This window comes from Halichoerus grypus, chromosome 11 (genome assembly GCF_964656455.1).
Source record: "Halichoerus grypus chromosome 11, mHalGry1.hap1.1, whole genome shotgun sequence".
In the NCBI taxonomy this organism is placed as follows: Eukaryota; Metazoa; Chordata; class Mammalia; order Carnivora; family Phocidae; genus Halichoerus; species Halichoerus grypus.
The window spans coordinates 30,748,423-30,767,895 of NC_135722.1; the positions used below are offsets into that span (position 1 = coordinate 30,748,423).

The 19,473-nt window shown below is 38.5% G+C and overlaps 2 protein-coding genes across 6 annotated transcripts in view; one reads left to right on the forward strand and one right to left on the reverse strand.

Moving 5' to 3' along the window:
* The window catches only part of METTL15 (methyltransferase 15, mitochondrial 12S rRNA N4-cytidine), a 191,469-nt gene extending 188,300 nt beyond the window's left edge, over window positions 1-3,169 (reverse strand). For 3 of the 5 annotated variants that reach the window (XM_036109502.2, XM_078058281.1, XM_036109508.2), the window contains exon 1: window positions 2,951-3,053. In XM_036109502.2, the coding sequence (XP_035965395.1) occupies window positions 2,951-2,975 (25 nt within the window). In that variant the 5' untranslated portion in view covers window positions 2,976-3,053. Of the gene's footprint in view, window positions 1-884; window positions 1,019-2,950 lie in introns of those variants that run through there. The other 2 variants (XM_036109505.2, XM_036109503.2) reach the window with 2 other exon arrangements.
* A 39-nt stretch (window positions 3,170-3,208) lies between these two features.
* The window catches only part of KIF18A (kinesin family member 18A), an 87,004-nt gene continuing 70,739 nt past the window's right edge, over window positions 3,209-19,473 (forward strand). The window contains exons 1-3 of the mRNA XM_036109500.2: window positions 3,209-3,319; window positions 11,240-11,614; window positions 13,696-13,853. Of these exons, the coding sequence (XP_035965393.2) occupies window positions 11,290-11,614; window positions 13,696-13,853 (483 nt within the window). The 5' untranslated portion in view covers window positions 3,209-3,319; window positions 11,240-11,289. The remainder of the gene's footprint in view (window positions 3,320-11,239; window positions 11,615-13,695; window positions 13,854-19,473) is intronic.

A 19,473-nucleotide genomic window follows, 5' to 3' on the forward strand; every position in this document is an offset into this window, starting at 1 on the left:
AGAACAGATAGGGGGAAAAAATTCTTCTTTTGCTAGCATTTAACTCTTTTCTTCTGCATTCAATTTCTATGTATTTACTCAACTTTGTTCCAGGTAAAAAGCCTAAAGATTTTATTATGCACTAATTGGCTACTAACGTGGGTCAACATGGAGAAAGGACTTCAATAATTTTCCTCTTTGGTTGTTTCCTGAATACCTCCCTAAGAATGGAAAGGGGCAAGCTCTAAATTAGGCAGTTCCATCCCTTTAGGCAGCCCGGTCTCCTACCAGATAACCCAGCGCACTCCTGCAGCTGGCTCCAAACCAAGCACCCTAAATGATGCAAGGTAGTTTGTTTCCTCCGGTCACAAGAAGGAAGCGGGGAGTCGGGAAACCTGACCGCTAGAGCCAACTCTGTGGTTTCCCTGGGTAAATCATTTAACTTTGCCAGCAAAGTTCAGTTTAAGCTGTTGAATCCAGGGAATTGGCCAGGTTACCCTTTCAATTGTGGGAACACGAAGGTGAGTGATACCTTTGAAAGCTACTTCCTCAACGGTGCTACCAATTACCATCATTGCACTTAGCCTTCCCTCCGGAGAAAACCGTTTGAAAATTTAATTCCTAAGGCCAAAAACGCAGCCTGGAAGCTGGCAGCCGAGTGCACAGAAAGTGAAAGAGGTTCTAAAGTTAAGGAAGAATGCATCCTTTTGCCTAAGAATTATACTCGGAAGAGGGAAAACTGTTTACAAACTTCTGAGCTCAGATGAATGAGTGTTGAGGAGAGGAAGCGGGAGCAGGAGCGTGTTTTCTTTGTCCTGGGCGAATCCGGCGACCTCTGGAAGTTCCCCCAAAGGCATGGGGTGGGCTCCAAAAGAGCTCCCGGGTCTCGGCCACCTTCTCCTCACCTGAGGCACGAAGAATTCTCAGTTGGCTTCTAACTCGGGCCAGCGACGACCACTATGGGGCCAGAGAACGTGAAACTGCCGCACGTCTAAGTCCCAACCTTGGGGGAAACTTGCAAGGACGGACAGATTGGCCCCACGTCCGCCCCAGCAACACAAAACCGACTGCCTTTCGTTCCGCTGTTTCCAGGACCCAGCTGACAAAGGGTGTTGCGGGCACTGGGGATTTCAAATAGTGTTCCTGGAAGGGGCAGGAATAAGAACCTACTACTGCCAGGTTTAAATTTACTTTTACGTGTTTTGTTTTGTTTTTTAATGTCTGAGGCAAGTTTAAATCTAACTTTCCATTTTATCCTTAATCTCCACTCTGTTTGGTTTATTATGAAGCTATGTTAAATTTCTGTGTTCTTTATAACACAGCCATTAGTTATACTCCAATTTCTAACAAAAGGTGGGAATTTCTGTCTCCTTCAGCACTACATGTTTTTAAGATTTTGGTTCTTTTTCCTTCATTTCGTTCCAAAATACACCAGTCTCTTATACTTTCTGCTATACTCCTTAATGTTTCGCCAAACTAAACAGAAGCCAGCTGGCACAGTGATGGCATTGATTGTAACATTAAAGTTTCTTTGCTTTAACTGTACAGTTAAGAATATGGACCTCATCATCTGAACGTGCTAAAGGGCAAGTGTAAGACAGAATTTAAAGTTAAATGTAAAATAAGCACCTACATTAGGTGTGGAAACACCTGTTAGCAAGCCTTACAATGTGGGTGTCAAAAAAGATGATATCTAAAACACTTCTTATTCACCAACAATCAATGCAATTTTACAAGAAATTGGCTTTTAAAAAATGCCTATTTTCAGAATAGATTAAGAAAGCATCTTAATATCACTTAATTTAGAAAATATTTCTGAGACAAAGTCCTCAATTCTGAACTGGCTGGTTTGTACAGTTAATAATAAATAATTTAGGGATTTTATGAAAACTTCAGTTTTTTTTCTTCAGTAAAATAAATGGTGCCTACATCTCATGGACTGTTTTGAGAATTAAATGAAATAACATATATAAAGTTAACAAAATGCCTGGGACACCAATGGTAAAGTACTATAGAGTGAATGCATATTTGAAATAAAAAGGCTTCTCAGTTTTATTACCAAACCCAGCACCACACAAATAACTATTGCATTAGCTAAGATATATGTAATATAGCCAGCCATTAGTGTCTTTATTGATGCTCTATCCAGAGTTCAGAAACAATCATGTAACATGAATCAGATACAATACAGTGCTTCTGATTTTCTTCAATAGGAAATAAATGTCCATATTATGGAGGTTTTCATATATTATTTCACTTGTAATACTCTGCAATGTGTTGTGCCATCCTATTTATTATGGGGATAAGCTCCATATAAGAATATAAACTCCAAGAGGGCAGGGATTTTTACTTATGCTATTATGTCCCTAAAGTCTACAATCAGAAATTGCTGAATGGATACAATAATGTTAATATAAAGAATAACAATGACATTCAGATCACACTATTAAAAATATCCTGACAAAGATGGCTTAGCAAACATATTTCCCATTTTTTTTTCTGGTATTTTTTTTCTTATTAAAGCATACATTCTGAAATAATATCTACAATCTAAGACTTACAAAACCACTGCATCCAATAATGAACTAGGACAATAAATTTAAATGAATTTATTTTGTAAAGTCATCATTAGAAAGAAATGTAAAAACAACAAAACACCAAATAGTTTCAGTCAGCAATAAAGGGAGTAGGCCTGGGAGTCCTGAGAAATGAAGACTGGGGCCTCAAACCAAAAGCCCTGGACTTTCAATTAATTGAAACACTGACCCCAGTTCGATCCAGTGAAAGTGGCTAAAAGGAACAGGTCCCTACACCTACCAGAGCATGGGACCCGCGCCTTGAAGGCCTCACTACTCAATAAAGAAAAGGAGAATATAAACATTCAGAACCCATTAACCCACACCCAACAGGCTCCACCTCTCCCACAAGCAGACGGCACAAGCCAACCCCTGCCCTCTCCCGTCTCACTCACACCCTGAACCCTGGGACCCGGCCATGCGCCCGCGGGTCTGGAGGTGGCCTGATGATCCCAGGTGGCTACCTCCCACCGGCAGCTGAGGTCTAGCCCCGCCCACCTCGGCCAACGCCTCCGGAAACAGCCGTGCGCGTTGCCCTGGCGACGCGCAGCAAGGCCGCTTCCACTGAGCTGCGCGGCTGAGACTCCTGGCGCCAAGCGGCAGCGCGCCACGGCAACGTCCGACGTGATGGCGTAACGAAGTCGGCAGCCAATGAAACGAGGTGCTGAAAAAGCTGGCTTGGGTTTGAATCTTGTGGCTGAGTTTGAATCGTGGAGAGGCGGCCGTCGTAGTGAAGTGTCGTGGTAATCTTTGCTGGACCTGAGGTGAGTGAGAGGCACGCGAGGAGAAACCTCTCGTCTCGAGACGCTCCTTTTGATGACCCATCTCGGTGGAAGCGGAAGGCTCCTGGGGCTGCCTTTGGAGTAGAGGACGGGATGGGCTTGTTGACAAATGCGGAAGGGTTAAGTAGTGGGTGTGTGTGTGCGGCGGTGAGGGTAGTTAGGGTCCCTGGGGAGAAAGTGAAAGGAAGAAGGAACTCGAGAACCCGCTAGAGCATAACTCTGCCTGATCAGGAGCCCTTGACTGCTCATCAGGAAGGGCAGAAATCTACTGCCTTAAATTCTGAGGAAGTCGGAAGTTTTAAAAGGCATCCTGGCCCCTTTCCCAGACTGGCAGAGCACTTTCATTGCCCTGCACCTTACAGTGTCTAAAGTTCATTCCGCACTCCTAATTCAGAGTGTTTTGTTTCAGATACAGATGTAAATGTAACTCTGGGCTTAACTATCAAATAAGGAGTTTTGGTTCTCCAACTTAAAAACTTTTTGTCCTGCAAGGTTCTGCTGTGAGCCTGGCAAAGGTCAGTCGGGAACCTCCTCTGAGTCCCAGTTGTAGCATCAAGACAAGACTTGCCAGCACTGCCTAGCGGGATTGCCAAGAATGGTATGGAAGCGATACTGCTTGGCAAAATGCTTTGCGAATGAAACGTCCTCTTGAACCTTGAGAATAAGTCCTTCTACTGTCTGTTCTTAGTTTCTGCAAAACTCTTTTAGGAGCTCATTAGTTTCTGCAAAACTCTTTTAGGAGCTCATTAGGCACAGTTACTTCTGTTCATGAAAAGAAGTTATGTGACCGGAATTGAATAATTTTGTTGTATAATACATAGTTTAGGTTAAAAAAAAAAAAAACTATTAACTATCAAGTAGAATGTATTAAGCATTCTACAGGTTTTAGTTGGTAGTTGTTATTCCACCAGCTTCAGCACTCCGCCTTGGATTTTGGAAAGTATTTATGAACTTTGGTGCTAGAGAATATAAGAACCAAAGGCAAGATAGTGTTTGTTACTAAGTTTCTATTACCTTGTAAGAATTGTCTGTTTCAGTAAACAAAGATTATCTTGCCTTTAACAGTAATAAATTAATCTCTTCTGTTACTGAACAAGTATTTGAAGTACATAAAATTTTCACTTTAAAAGTGCATCTTGTCAAAGTGCATTGATACCTTGAATCGATTAAGGTACACAACAAAATCACCTTTATGCTGTCAACTCTATGAAATGTAGGAGGAAAAAAATAGCCCAGATGTTAGTGCTGCCCTTCACTCTATTTGAAATTTCTTTCTTACGTGATGTTTTTAACTAGTAGAAGCACTAGCTCTAACACTAAAGTTAGTTCCAAGGACGGGTGTAAGTTGCATAGAGACTATAAAAGATAGTGTATGGAGGATAGTTCCTGCTCCTAGAAAGTGTTTGTTGAACCTGAATCTAATTCAGATTTAAGCTTGAATTTAAGAAATAATTCAGAATTGTATGACTCCACATTCAAAATAATTCATGCAGCATTTCTGTTCCTTTGTTTGAAAATATTCTGTTCTTATTCCAGTGGAGCATTGTTGTTAGGGAACATGGGCTTTGGATTTAGGCCTGAGTCTACATTCTGGCTCCTCACTTACTAGTTATGTCATCTTGGAAAAATTTCTTATCTTAAACTAACTTTCTGTTTTTGTAAAATGGAGACTATTACAGAATATACCTTATATGATTATTTAAGGATTGAATGAGATGATGAATGTTAACTGGTTTTGTTTTTTTTTTTTAAAGATTTTATTTATTTGACAGAGACATAGCGAGAGAAGGAACACAAGCAGGGGGAGTGGGAGAGGGAGAAACAGGCTTCCTGCTGAGCAGGGAGCCCGATGTGGGCTCGATCCTAGGACCCCGGGATCATGACCCAAGCCGAAGGCAGACGCTTAACGACTGAGCCACCCAGGCGCCTCAAAATGTTTACCATAATGTCTGATATACAGAGCATGCTCAAATGATAATCATTGTTGTTCATTAGTAGTAGTTATGACCTTATTGACCTAATTTAAGAGTTCTCAATTAATAGTGTATTTGCTAAGAATAGATAACTGTTTGATATCCCACAAGCAGAGAGAATCATACTTTCAGTTTTATTTCAATATTCATTCAAGAGCTCCTTTCCTGGGCCCTGAAGTTTTTATCAAAAATAGGCAAATATATATTTTTACCTTGTATGAGAAAATTTCTGGAGACTATATATTTACAAGCAAAAGAATAGTGATTTTAATACTTCAGCTTTACATCCAGTTAGTCTGAGTTCAAATCCCATGTCTTGTGCTTCCAATAGTGTGACTTTAGCCAATTAACTTAATCTATATTATAGTTATCCCTCTGTAAAATAGAAATGATTATAAATACCTATATCATAGGATTGTTATGGGGATTAAATAAGAAGTATGTAAATTGCTTAGCAATTTCTATTTGTATACTAAGTGTTCATTAGAAAGTATTCTAGGGGCGCCTGGGTGGCTCAGTCGGTTAAGCGACTGCCTTCGGCTCAGGTCATGATCCTGGAGTCCCAGGATCGAGTCCCACATCGGGCTCCCTGCTTGGCAGGGAGTCTGCTTCTCCCTCTGACCCTCCTCCCTCTCATGCTCTCTGTCTCTCATTCTCTCTCTCTCTCAAATAAATAAAAATAAAATCTTTAAAAAAAAAAAGAAAGTATTCTATAAATACAACATTATTAAATGAAGGATTGTACTTACGGTAAATTTTAATACTTTTTTGTTTTGTTTTGTTTTTGAAAGGAAAATAACTAGTCTTGTTTAAAATCGAAATGATACAAAAGGATATACAGTAGAAAGTAAGCCTGCCTGTCACCCATACCTTCATATTTCCCCACCGTGGGGCAACTGATGCTATCAGTTCTTGTGTTCTTTTCCTAAAAGAGCCCATACATATAAAAATATGTATGTCTTTTAAAAATACAAATGGTTATATGCCAAGTCTGCTATTTTGCACTTGTTTTGCACATGTATCTTGAAAATCTGCATTAGTTCATTCATTCATTTATTGAACAAGTATGTACTGAGTCCTAAATATTGAACAAGCCCTGTTCAAGGTTCTGGGGTACAGATGTAGTCCATATTCTCATAGTGTTTATATTCTAGAGGGGAAACAAGCAATAAATATGTAACCAAATGATACATATTTTCCAATTAGTCTAGATGCTAAGAAGAAAAATAAAGCTGGTAAGGGATGGAAGAGGAAAGAGCAGGGTGACACTATTTTGAATGGAATCTTTAGGGAAAGCCTCTGTGAGGTGATATTTGAACAGAGACGTGAATAACGAACTGAGAGATTAAGATTTGCAAATCTCTGAAGGTAGTGCCTTCCAGGCAAAGAAGAGAAAGTGCAAGGCCATGAGGTTAGAACAAGACAGAATGTTTTAGGAACACTAAGAAGGACAGTGTGACTGAAGCAGAATAATCAAAAGGGAGGATACCATTTGAAAAAGAGGTCAGAGAGGTAGATGGGGCCAGATGTGGAACCTACTGGACATGCTAGGGAGTTTGCATTTTATTCTTGTGCAGGAAGTCATTGGAGAGTTTGGAGCTGGGGAATGACAGATACATAACATGATCTGATTGCTCTTGAAGAAGGCATCTGTACATGCAATCAATTAAATAAAATTTATTATTGTACTTGCATATAATTAGGGGTGAATCTTTAACTTAATTGGCTTATATTTATCTTGGGTGAACAGTACCTGCTTATAATATAAAGTTTAGAATTTGCCTCTTCAACTTGGTTTATATTAGCTTGCAGTTATTGAAGAGAATTAGGTTTTAACACTTCTTTATTAAATATAGCAGAGGGATGAGTTTTTCTATGTAAGTGAATATTCCAGAAAATTAGATGTTACCCTTACTAAGTGTTTTAACCACCCTCAGTGATTATTATAAAACATGATCTTTCCACTTTCCTAATTTTGTAAAGAGAACCGGGCACATTAGGAATGTAACGATAAAACATACAGTCCCATTAGCTGTTATTTCTTGTCACTTTCTTATACTCTTTTCCAATCACATGTAATAATCATAAAATATTAGAGCTAGAAATGGACCTTAGGTATCATAGAGTCCAATCCTATCACTTTATAGGTTAGCAACTAAAGCGCCTTCATTAGCTTCTTCATTGTTCTGTTTTATATTCTATTTTCTCTAGACAAACACCTTCCTATTATAATGAACAATGGTGTTGGAACTGTTTATCTTTAATGTTTTAGTCCCACCAACAAAATCCTACCAGCTTACTCTTGAATCTATTCAACAAATACAATTAGGAATAGATATGACAAAATTGGTCAGAGCCTGTGATACTATCTTCTGAACAGTCATCTGAACAGAATTTTTTTTTTTTTAAGATTTTATTTTTAAGTAATCTCTACACCCATCTTGGTGCTTGAACTTACAACCCCAAGATCAAAAGTCGCATGTTCTACCCACTGAGCCAGCCAGGTGCGCCTGAAAAGAATTTTTGAATCAACATGTTATTACATAGGTAACAATACTTTGGCTTTTCTGTTGCTGCTTCTTAGTAAACATGGTCAAAGAATTTACTTTCTGTGTACCTTACTCAGCATCAACTAGATGTCCATCTCTTTTACTTGGCCATGTTAGGACAGAAAACTGGCATTATGTATTAATGTAGGGAAAACTTCATTAATCCCTGGAGACATCAGTATATTTGAACATAGACTAATTTTTTACATTTTGGTGATCCTGTTGACCTTAGGTATTTTTATTAAGAAAATTATTTTCACTCATTTGTTTTGAAAAAGTCCAGAAATGTGTGATACTTTAAAAATTAAGATCGATGTCTTTCTTAAAATCTGTAACAAGTTGTAAAACAAAGTTGTATAGAGCTGGAATTTTAACCTAAGATATCTGGCTCCAACATCTCATAGTTAGCATATTGAGTTGATTAGTTAATTAATTGACAAGAGATCCCATCCAACCTTGAGATTCTAAGGTCTATTTCAAAATAATCACCTGATGTCTTTTTATGCTTATTTAACTATTTCATTTGTGTGTATTTTATCTATCATTGGGGGTGAAAAGCATTATTCAGTATTCCTAAGAGGTTTTAGAAGTGTGTATGGAGATCAGTTTTTGGTATCACAAGGAATGCTAAAAGGAGTTCAGAAATGCTAAACATCCTCTAATACATGTAACGGTTCCAAACAAGGAAGAATTATCCTACCCAAAGTGCCATCATGAGCCCATTGGGAAACACTAAAAGGATGAGCCAGTGTCTTTGGCAAGAAGAGACAGGAATGGGGTAGATAGGGAAGAGAACTGACATTTACTGAATGCCTCAATACACTTAATACTTGTTATCTCTTTTAGCCTTCACAGTGCTTTGAGGTTTCTTTTATACAAATGAGAAACTGAGACTCAGTGAGGTTAAGGAAGTTGTCCAAGGTCATAGAAGTGAGGTATATAGGTGCTGTGTGGAACTTGGCTAGACAGAAGTTCAAGAATGAAGAAAGAGCAGAGTAGTAATTCATCTGGGACCTGACTGTTAGAATCCAAATGACCATCCTTCCCTCTTCAGTGTTCTATTTTTGGGGGAAGGACAGAGTCTAAAAGGAGTGCCGTGCCCAGTGTCTCCTGCTTTTAGATTACTTTGGCTTTATTTGAATTCTTTCCAAAAGTATGTGGTTTTATGACATATTTCAGCTTCATTGTTGTTATTTATCCCATTTAAAAAAACAAAATATCTTTTTTAACCTTTCTTCCCCCTCCACCATACCATTTCTTTGCTCACTTTTGCAGTAGTATTTCCTGTATTTACTGAGTCTTCTCTCATTCAGGTTTTTGTCCCACCATTCCTCCAAAACTGTTCTTCTCGTTGGCTTCTGTGTTACTAAATCCCGTGGTTACTTCTTAGTGTGTACTTTACCTGTTAGCAGTATTTAACACAATTGATCAACCTGTTCTCCTTGATTTAAAGATTCCCCAAAATCTTAATGCCATTTGAAGCATTAAGACTCTGAGGACAGACTTTACTTTTTTAACTTGGGTTCCAACTGCCTTGACATTTCCACCTGGATGTCTATTAAAAGTCTCAAATTCAAGAAGTCTAGATCTTCCAACACTCAGGCCAAGAACTTCGGAGTTATTCTTGAATCCTGTCTTTCTCTCATACTCCACATCTGTCAGGAGAATCTATTATCTTTACCTTCAGAATGTTTCCAGAATCTGACTACCAAATTGTTCTGAGTTGACATTATCTCCTGTCTGTACTACTTCGGTGTTCTAATTAGTCTCTATTCCTTACAGTATGTTATCTACACAGCAGTGATAATGATCAGATTATATCACAAAACAAAAAATTAAATCACACAAACACAAGACCCTGGTAGATCTCTTTACTGAAGTATAAGTCAGAAGTCAGACCCTGGGCTTCCTATTAGACTCAAACACTATAGGTAAACCATATACAGTCATAGGCTACCCAAAAACCTAGCTTTGATTTTCACAAGGGCTTCAGCACTATATTAGTTTGGCTTATGGTAATGGACAGCAAAAGATCTCTCAGAATCATCAAGGTAATGAAGGGAGAACTTTGGCTTATGAACTATTTTTAGTAAAAGTGATCTTGGCTGCAAGCCTCTTGGCAGTGGAAATTGATACACCGAGGCTCATCCCTATGTGTCTCACAAACCCATAGGGTTAAAAATAGTCCAAGGATGCATTAATTAGTTAGCCCGGGTATGAAGATGATGAAGATAGCATATACACCATGGTGTATTCAGAGATCCTAATCTGCTCTCTAATGATCTAAGTCTAGGGTGCATCAATATTAGGTTTAAAATTTACAGTCTGGGGGCGCCTGGGTGGCTCAGTTGGTTAAGCGACTGCCTTCGGCTCAGGTCATGATCCTGGAGTCCCGGGATCGAGTCCCGCATCGGGCTCCCTGCTCAGCAGGGAGTCTGCTTCTCCCTCTGACCTTCCCCCCCTCATGTGCTCTCTCTCTCACTCTCTCAAATAAATGAATAAATAAAATCTTTAAAAAAAAAATAAAAAATAAATAAATAAATAAAATTTACAGTCTGACTTTCAGACTGCCTCACATAAAAATAAAAACTAAAAGTAAAGATAAACTAACAAAGATCGGTAGTTTGGAAACCTCAACTATCCAGAAATTAATTGAGAATATAAAAGTTAAAACTAAGAAAAAAAATTAAAAACCTTTTAGATTTTCTAATTTATTTATTCATCAAATACTTACATAGTCTACCCTGTGCTGGGCACTGTTTTAGGCTCTTGGAACATATCAATAAGCAAAACAGATTTTAAAAAATATACATGTACTTAAAGAGTGTATAGTTTAACTGGAATAGAGAAAATAAACATAATAAGTAAAAAGTATCTACCTTTTGGAGATGATAAGTGCTTTGGTAAAGAATAGAGCAGTATAAGGGTAATTAGGAATTGGATTGGCAGTTTTAATCAGAGTAGTCGGGAGGGCAACATTTGAGCAGGGACTTGAAAGAAGGGAGTTAGTCATGTAGATAACTGAAGAAAGCATTTTGCAATGGAGAGAATGGCAGGTGGAAAGACCCCATTGGGGTGCTTGATGGGTTAGCTGGAATAGAGGGAGCAAAGGGAAGATCAATAAAACATGAGGTGAAAATGGAGACCATTTAGAGAACTTCAGCTTGTATTCTGAATAAAATAAAGAACCATTGGAAGGTTTTGAACCTGGGAGTGAAGTATGTGTGTGTGTGTGTGTGTGTGTGTTTAAATATATTTCCAATAACATTTACCAGGTAAGTGGAATAGAATTAGCACCTTTTTGTAATGAATACTATATGTCAGTCATATTGTGTACAATAGAACTAATATTCATACTTTATTTTCTTTTTTAATTACAGAGGAATATTCAGGCATTCATTGGTTAAACAGGGGAAGCAAGTAATCAACAATGTCTGTTACTGAGGAAGACCTGTGTCACCATATGAAAGTAGTTGTTCGTGTGCGTCCGGAAAACACAAAAGAAAAGGCAGCTGGATTCCATAAAGTGGTCCATGTTGTGGATAAGCATATCCTAGTTTTTGATCCCAAACAAGAAGAAATTAGTTTTTTCCATGGAAAGAAAACTGCAAATCGAGATATTACAAAGAGACAAAATAAGGATCTCAAATTTGTATTTGATGCAGTTTTTGATGAAACTTCAACTCAATTGGAAGTTTTTGAACATACTACTAAGCCAATTCTTCGTAGTTTTTTGAATGGATATAATTGCACAGGTAATTGTTTCAGTTAGAGTTTAATTTTTCCATCTGATTTCAGTTTTACTTTAGAATGGACATCTACTTGGCCCATTCTAAACATAATCAATTTTAAGGTGCTTGTTTGCTAAAAATTACTAAATTCAGTAGAATTTCACTGTAAATGTAGACTTTCTTTGAAATTTAGGCATCATACATAACATATAATTTGTGGAACTTTCTCTTCCAAAGTCTTACTATAGTCCCTATAGACAGTCATCTTTTCAATTTCCTATGTTATTAAACCAAATGGGTCTTGCAGTTGATGCCAGATTTCTCACAAGTTGTATTCATTAATATTCCCGCTGCTTACCTATACAACTGTCTATCCCTGGGGAAGAATTGGACATTTCTGAACACTTGGCAAGTTTCTTTACAGAACCATTTCTCTTTATTGTACCTTGAAAAAAAATGTTAAAAGCCCATGTTAATTGAGTATCATGTACTATTTTAGCATATCTTCAGCCCAGAAAGCATCTCTAGTACTCTGGATAGATCTATAGTAATTTGCCTTTCAAAATGGCCATGTTTATTTCCTAGAAGGAGATCTAAAGGCCAGTTAATTCAATACTTAGAAGGCACTTAACACCATTATTTATATCTTATTTTTGTAATTACCACCATTTACGACATTTTCTTTAAGATACCCTAAAACTGTAACATGTTTCACTGTCTTTCACTGACTCATTCAGTTTTATTACAGAAGACTTACCCTCTTGGTCAAATAAGAATAGAATGTGGTTTATTGATTAGAACTGCTATCATTCTCATTTTTAAGTGTATATACTTTTCTCCATTCATGAAACTCCATACTGTCTCCAGAGATTTAAATTTTTCTTGACTCCAAATGAAAAAATCTCTACCAAACTAATACTGAATCTTTGTTTTCTTCTTGGCTTTATTTTATATTATTATCCAGCTTTCTTAAGACTTTTTGATGTACTGCTAGCTTACATAAAATAGAATAGAATGAAACATGTCAGTTTAATTGATTCTACTGAAAAGTATTTTAGTAGTTTGTTAATATTTGGCTTAGCAGAGAAATTTAACTTTTTAACTTATAAAAATATTTTTACCAGTAATGATGATGATTTTATATTATGTCAGGTGTTTGCCATATGTAATTCAGAGTACCTTTTTGTTTCGTTTTGTGTTTGAAGAACACATCACTTTTATGTTATACTGGAGAGAATCATGGAAACAAAATAATTTGCCTAAAACACAAATTTTAGAGAGGAATTTCTAAAAGACTGCCATTGGAATTCATTCTTTCAGCAAACTTGTAGTGAATATCTGCTTTGTGCCAGGTGATTTGCTAGTTATGAAGGATACACAGCCTCAGCCTTGGAGGAGCTCACAGTTGGAAATACAGTGTGATACATACTAGAATAAAAGGACGTGTAGCATATACTGAGGGCTCAAATGAGGGAGTAGCTGTGACAGGGAAGACATGGAAAAGTGACATTTATGCTGAATGTGAACAGGTGTAAATTTTCCAGCTGGATTAAGTAGAGGAACTCTTCAGTGGAAAGGCAGGGGAGTAGAAAAGAAGCAGCACATGCAGAGAACTTCACACAATCTAGTATACCTAGACCACAGCAAGGAAGAAATAGGCTGGAGACAGTGCCTAGTAATATTCCAAGGCGAGGAATTTGAACTTTGTCATGTAGGACTGTTGAGCAATTAGGAAGATTTAACATATTCAGATTTTGTTTTCATAAAAAAAAAAAAAAAAAACCTAAAAAATTCTAAGGGATGGATTAAAGAATACTGAGACTAGATAGGGAGACTGATAACTGATTAATTAAAACATGTAAGATTGCTATGGAAGAAAGGGAGCAGATGACAGGAGGATGGTACCATTAACCAGAATACAGAATATAGGAGAAGAGTGGATTTGTGCTAAAATTCCCAAGTTATAAGGATAAGACTGTAAGTTAATTTTGGACCTGTTGGGTTTGAAGTTATGTTCAGAATATCCAGATTGAACTATCCGCTAGACATATAGTAATGTTGTATGTCATAATAAAGAGCTCTGATCCCTTTCTATAAAAACTCAGTACTTGCATATGGTGCCACTGGAGCTGGGAAGACCCACACGATGCTAGGATCAGCTGCTGAACCTGGAGTAATGTATCTAACAATGTTAGACCTTTATAAATCCATGGATGAGATTAAAGAAGAGAAAGTATGTAGTACTGCAGTTTCTTATCTGGAGGTAAGTTGACAGAATCATTCTTTAGTTTAGTCAATAGTATTTAGAAATCTTTTTTTTTTTTTTAATTTTATTATGTTATGTTAGTCACCATACATTACATCATTTGTTTTTGATGTAGTGATCCACGATCCATTGTTTTCATATAACACCCAGTGCTCCATGCAGTACGTGCCCTCCTTAATACCCATCACCGGGCTAACCAATCCCCCTCCCCCCTCCCCTCTAAAACCCTGTTTGTTTCTCAGAGTCCATAGTCTCTCATGGTTCATCTCTCCCTCCAATTCCCCCCGCCCATTTTTCCCTTCCTTCTCCTAATGTCCTCCATGTTATTCCTTATGTTCCACAAATAAGTGAAACCATATGATAATTGACTTTCTCTGCTTGACTTATTTCACTTAGCATAATCTCCTCCAGTCCCATCCATGTTGATGCAAAAGTTGGGTATTCATCTTTTCTGATGGCTGAGTAATATTCCATTGTATATATGAACCACATCTTCTTTATCCATTCATCTGTTGAAGGGCATTTCGGCTCTTTCCACAGTTTGGCTATTGCGGACATTGCTGCTATGAACATTGGGGTGCATATGGCCCTTCTTTTCACTACATCTGTGTCTTTGGGGTAAATACCGAGTAGTGCAATTGCTGGGTCATAGGGTAGGTCTATTTTTAAATTTTTGAGGAACCTCCACACTGTTTTCCAAAGTGGCTGTACCAACTTGCATTCCCACCAACAGTGTAAGAGGGTTCCCCTTTCTCCACAACCACTCCAACATTTGTTGTTTCTTTCCCTGTCCATTTTTGCCATTCTAACTGGTGTAAGGTGGTATCTCAGTGTGGTTTTGATTTGGATTTCCCTGATGGCTAATGATGATGAACATTTTTTCATGTGTCTGTTAGCCATTTGTATGTCTTCTTCAGAGAAGTGTCTGTTCATCTCTTCTGCCCACTTTTTGACTTGATTATTGGTTTTTTCGGTGTTGAGTTTGAGAAGTTCTTTATAGATTTTGGATACCAGCCCTTTATCTATAGTGTCATTTGCAAATATCTTCTCCCATTCTGTGGGTTGCCTCTTTGTTTTGTTGACTGTTTCCTTTGCTGTGCAGAAGCTTTTTATCTTGATGAAGTCCCAAAAGTTCATTTTTGCTTTTGTTTCACTAGCTTTTGGAGATGTATCTTGAAAGAAGTTGCTGTGGGTGATGTCAAAGAGGTTACTGCCTATGTTCTCCTCTAGGATTTTGATGGATTCCTGTCTCACATTGAGGTCTTTCATCCACTTTATCTTTGTGAATGGTGTTAGAGAATGGTCGAGTTTCATTCTTCTGCATGTGGCTGTCCAATTTTCCCAGCACCATTTATTGAAGAGACTGTCTTTTTTCCATTGCATGTTTTTTCCTGCTCTGTCAAAGATTATTTGACCATAGAGTTGAGGGTCCATATCTGGGTTCTCTATTCTGTTCCATTGGTCTGTATGTCTGTTTTTGTGCCAGTACCATGCTGTCTTGGTGATCACAGCTTTGTAATATAGCTTGAAATCGGGCAACGTGATGCCCCCAGCTTTGTTTTTCTTTTTCAACATCTCCTTGGCGATTCGGGGTCTTTTCTGATTCCATACAAATTTTAGGATTGTTTGTTCCAGCACTTTGAAAAATGTCATTGGAATTTTGATTGGGATGGCATTGAAGGTATAGATTGCTCTGGGTAGCATAGACATTTTAACAATGTTTATTCTTCCGATCCATGAGCATGGAATATTTTTCCATCTTTTTGTGTCTTCTTCAATTTCTTTCATGAGTGTTTTGTAGTTCCTAGAGTATAGATCCTTTACCTCTTTGGTTAGGTTTATTCCGAGGTATCTTATGGTTTTTGGTGGTATTGTAAATGGAATCGTTTCTTTAATTTCTCTTTCTACAGTTGCGTTGTTAGTGTATAAGAAAGCAACTGATTTCTGTGCATTGATTTTGTATCCTGCCACATTACTGAATTGCTGGATGAGTTCTAGTAATTTGGGGGTGGAGTCTTTTGGGTTTTCCACATAAAGTATCATGTCGTCTGCAAAAAGAGAGAGTTTGACTTCTTCTTTGCCAATTTGAATACCTTTTATTTCTTTTTGTTGTCTGATTGCTGTTGCTAGGACTTCTAGTACTATGTTGAACAACAGTGGTGAGAGTGGGCACCCTTGACGTGTTCCTGATCTTAAGGGAAAGGCTCTCAGCTTTTCACCATTGAGGATGATATTCGCTGTGGGTTTTTCATAGATGGATTTTATGAGCTTGAGGACTGTTCCCTCTATCCCTATACTCTGGAGAGTTTTAATCAGGAAAGGATGTTGTATTTTGTCAAATGCTTTTTCTGCATCAATTGAGAGGACCATATGGTTCTTCTCCCTCCTCTTGTTAATGTGTTCTATCACATTGATTGATTTGCGAATGATGAACCACCCTTGCATCCCGGAGATAAATCCCACTTGGTCGTGGTGGATGATCCTTTTAATGTATTGTTGGATCCTGTTAGCTAGGATTTTTTGAGGATTTTGGAATCCATATTCATCAGGGATAGCGGTCTGAAATTCTCCTTTTTGATGGGGTCTTTGCGTGGTTTGGGGATTAAGGTAATGCTGGCCTCATAGAATGAGTTTGGAAGTTTTCCTTCTGTTTCTATTTTTTGAAACAGCTTCAGTAGAATAGGTATTATTTCTTCTTTGAATGTTTGGTAGAATTCCCCAGGGAATCCATCAGGGCTTGGACTCTTGTTTTTTGGGAGGTTTTTGATCACTGCTTCAATCTCGTTACTGGTTATTGGCCTATTCAGGTTGTCAATTTCTTCCTGTTTCAGTCTTGGCAACTTATAGGTTTCCAGGAAGGCCTCCATTTCATCCAGATTGCTCAGTTTATTGGTATATACTTGTTGATGATAATTTCTAATAATTGTTTCTATTTCCTTGGTGTTAGTCGTGATCTCTCCCCTTTCATTCGTAATTTTATTAATTTGGGTCCTTTCTTTTTTCTTTTGGATAAGTCTGGCCAGTGGTTTATCAATCTTATTAATTCTTTCAAAGAACCAGCTTCTAGTTTCATTGATCTGATCTACTGTGTTTCTGGTTTCTAATTCATTGATTTCTGCTCTAATTTTAATTATTTCTCTTCTAATGTGTGGCTTAGGCGTCGTTTGTTGCTTTTTCTCTAGTTCTTTAAGGTGTAGAGTTAGTTGGTGAATTCGGGATTTTTCTATTTTTTTGAGTGAGGCTTGGATGGCTATGTATTTCCCACTTAGGACCGCCTTTGCAGTATCCCATAGGTTTTGGACTGATGTGTTTCCATTCTCATTGATTTCCATGAATTGTTTAAGTTCTTTGATTTCTTGGTTGACCCAAACATTCTTGAGCAGAGTGGTCTTTAGCTTCCAAGCGTTTGAATTTCTGCCAAATTTTTTCTTGTGATTGAGTTCCAGTTTTAGAGCATTGTGGTCTGAGAATATGCAGGGAATAATCTCAATCTTTTGGTATCGGTTGAGACCTGATTTGTGACCCAGTATATGGTCTATTCTGGAGAAAGTTCCATGTGCGCTCGAGAAGAATGAGTATTCTGTTGTTTTAGGGTGGAATGTTCTGTAAATATCTATGAGGTCCATCTGGTCCAATGTATCATTCAAAGCTCTTGTTTCCTTGTTGATTTTCTGCTTAGATGATCTGTCCATTGCTGAGAGTGGAGTATTGAGCTCTCCTACAATTAACGTATTGTTATCAATATGACTCTTTATTTTGGTTAACAGTTGGCTTATGTAGATGGCTGCTCCCATGTTGGGGGCATAGATATTTACAATTGTTAGATCTTCTTGTTGGATAGACCCTTTAAGAATGATATATTGTCCTTCTGTGTCTCTTATTACAGACTTTAGTTTAAAATCTAATTTGTCTGATACAAGAATTGCTACCCCAGCTTTCTTTTGAGGTCCGCTGGCATGGAAAATGGATCTCCATCCCTTCACTTTCAGTCTGGATGTATCTATAGGTTCAAAATGAGTCTCTTATAGACAGCATATGGATGGGTCCTGTCTTTTTATCCAGTCCGCAACCCTGTGCCGTTTTATGGGAGCGTTTAGGCCATTCACGTTGAGAGTGATTATTGAAAGATATGAATTAATTGTCATCATGTTGCCTGTGAAGACGTTGTTTTTATAGATTGTCCCTGTAAATTTCTGTTGTAGATCACTCTTGGGGTCTTTCTCCTTTTATAGAACCCCCCTTAATATTTCTTGCAGGGCCGGCTTAGTGGTCACATATTCTTTCAGCTTCTGCCAGTTGTGGAAGCTCTGCATCTCTCCATCCATTCTAAACGAAAGCCTTGCCGGATAAAGTATTCTTGGCTGCATGTTCTTCTCATTTAGTACCCTGAATATGTCTTGCCAGGCCTTTCTGGCTTGCCAGGTCTCTGTGGATAGATCTGACGTTATTCTGATGTTCCTCCCTCTGTACGTAAGGAATCTCTTCCCCCTAACTGCCCTTAAGATGGTTTCCTTGGTTCTAAGATTTGCAAGTTTTACTATTACATGCCGGGGTGTTGGCCTGTTTTCCTTGATCTTGGGAGGGGTCCTCTCTGCCTCTAGGACTCAAATGTTTGTTTCATTCCCCAGATTAGGGAAGTTCTCAGCTACGATTTGCTCAAATACATCTTCTAGTCCTCTCTCTCTCTCCACTCCCTCCGGGATTCCAATTATTCTGATATTGGAACGCCTCATGGTGTCACTTATTTCTCTGATTCTATTTTCATGGATTCTGAGTTGTTTTTCCCTGGCCTCCTCTTTTCCCTTTTTATCTATTATATTGTCTTCCAGGTTGCTTATTCTCTCTTCTGTCTCAGTTACCCTATCTGTTAGATTATCTAGATTGGATTGGATCTCATTGATAGCATTTTTAAGTTCTGCCAATTCACCTTTTATTTCTGCCCTTAGAGACTCTATGTTGCCATTAATTGATTTCTCCATTCTAGCCATTGTCTTCACAATTGCTAGCCTGAATTCCATCTCCGACATCTTGGTTATATCTGCATCCATTTGTAAATCTGCAGCATAAGTCATAATCTCTGAGTCTTTTCTGTTTTGGGGGCTCCTCCTCCTAGTCATTCTGTTGATGGGTGTTTGAGGGAATGTATAGAGTCCAAATTATTGACCAGAACCCAAGCAAGATGCACCTGTTTTCTTGGGACCTTAGGGTTTCTGGCTTCTTGTTTTCCCAGCCTGTCTTCTGCGGGAGGGGCCTGCCGCGCTGTTACTCAGGCAACCCTGTTTGGGCGGAGTTGCGCTGCACCCCTGTGTTGGGGGATGGGCTCAGTGGGAATCAGTCTTTGGGGCTTTTGTTCTCTGGCGCCTTTCCCTGGCAGCTTTCTGCGTCTCTTCCGCGAGTCAGAGGAGAAGAGACCGTTTCCAACCCTCTGCCTCAGAGCAGAGAGACCGCAGTCTGTTCTTCAGTGAGCTCTCCAGGCCACACTGTCTCCGTTTCTGTCCGTGGTGCTATAAACTGCAGCGTCCTGGGTTGTGCGCCCCTCCACAGCGTTCCCAGTCCTGCCTCCAGGTCGGGGCACATCTCTGCCCTTTGTGCTTCTAAAACCGCCAGCCCCTCCCAC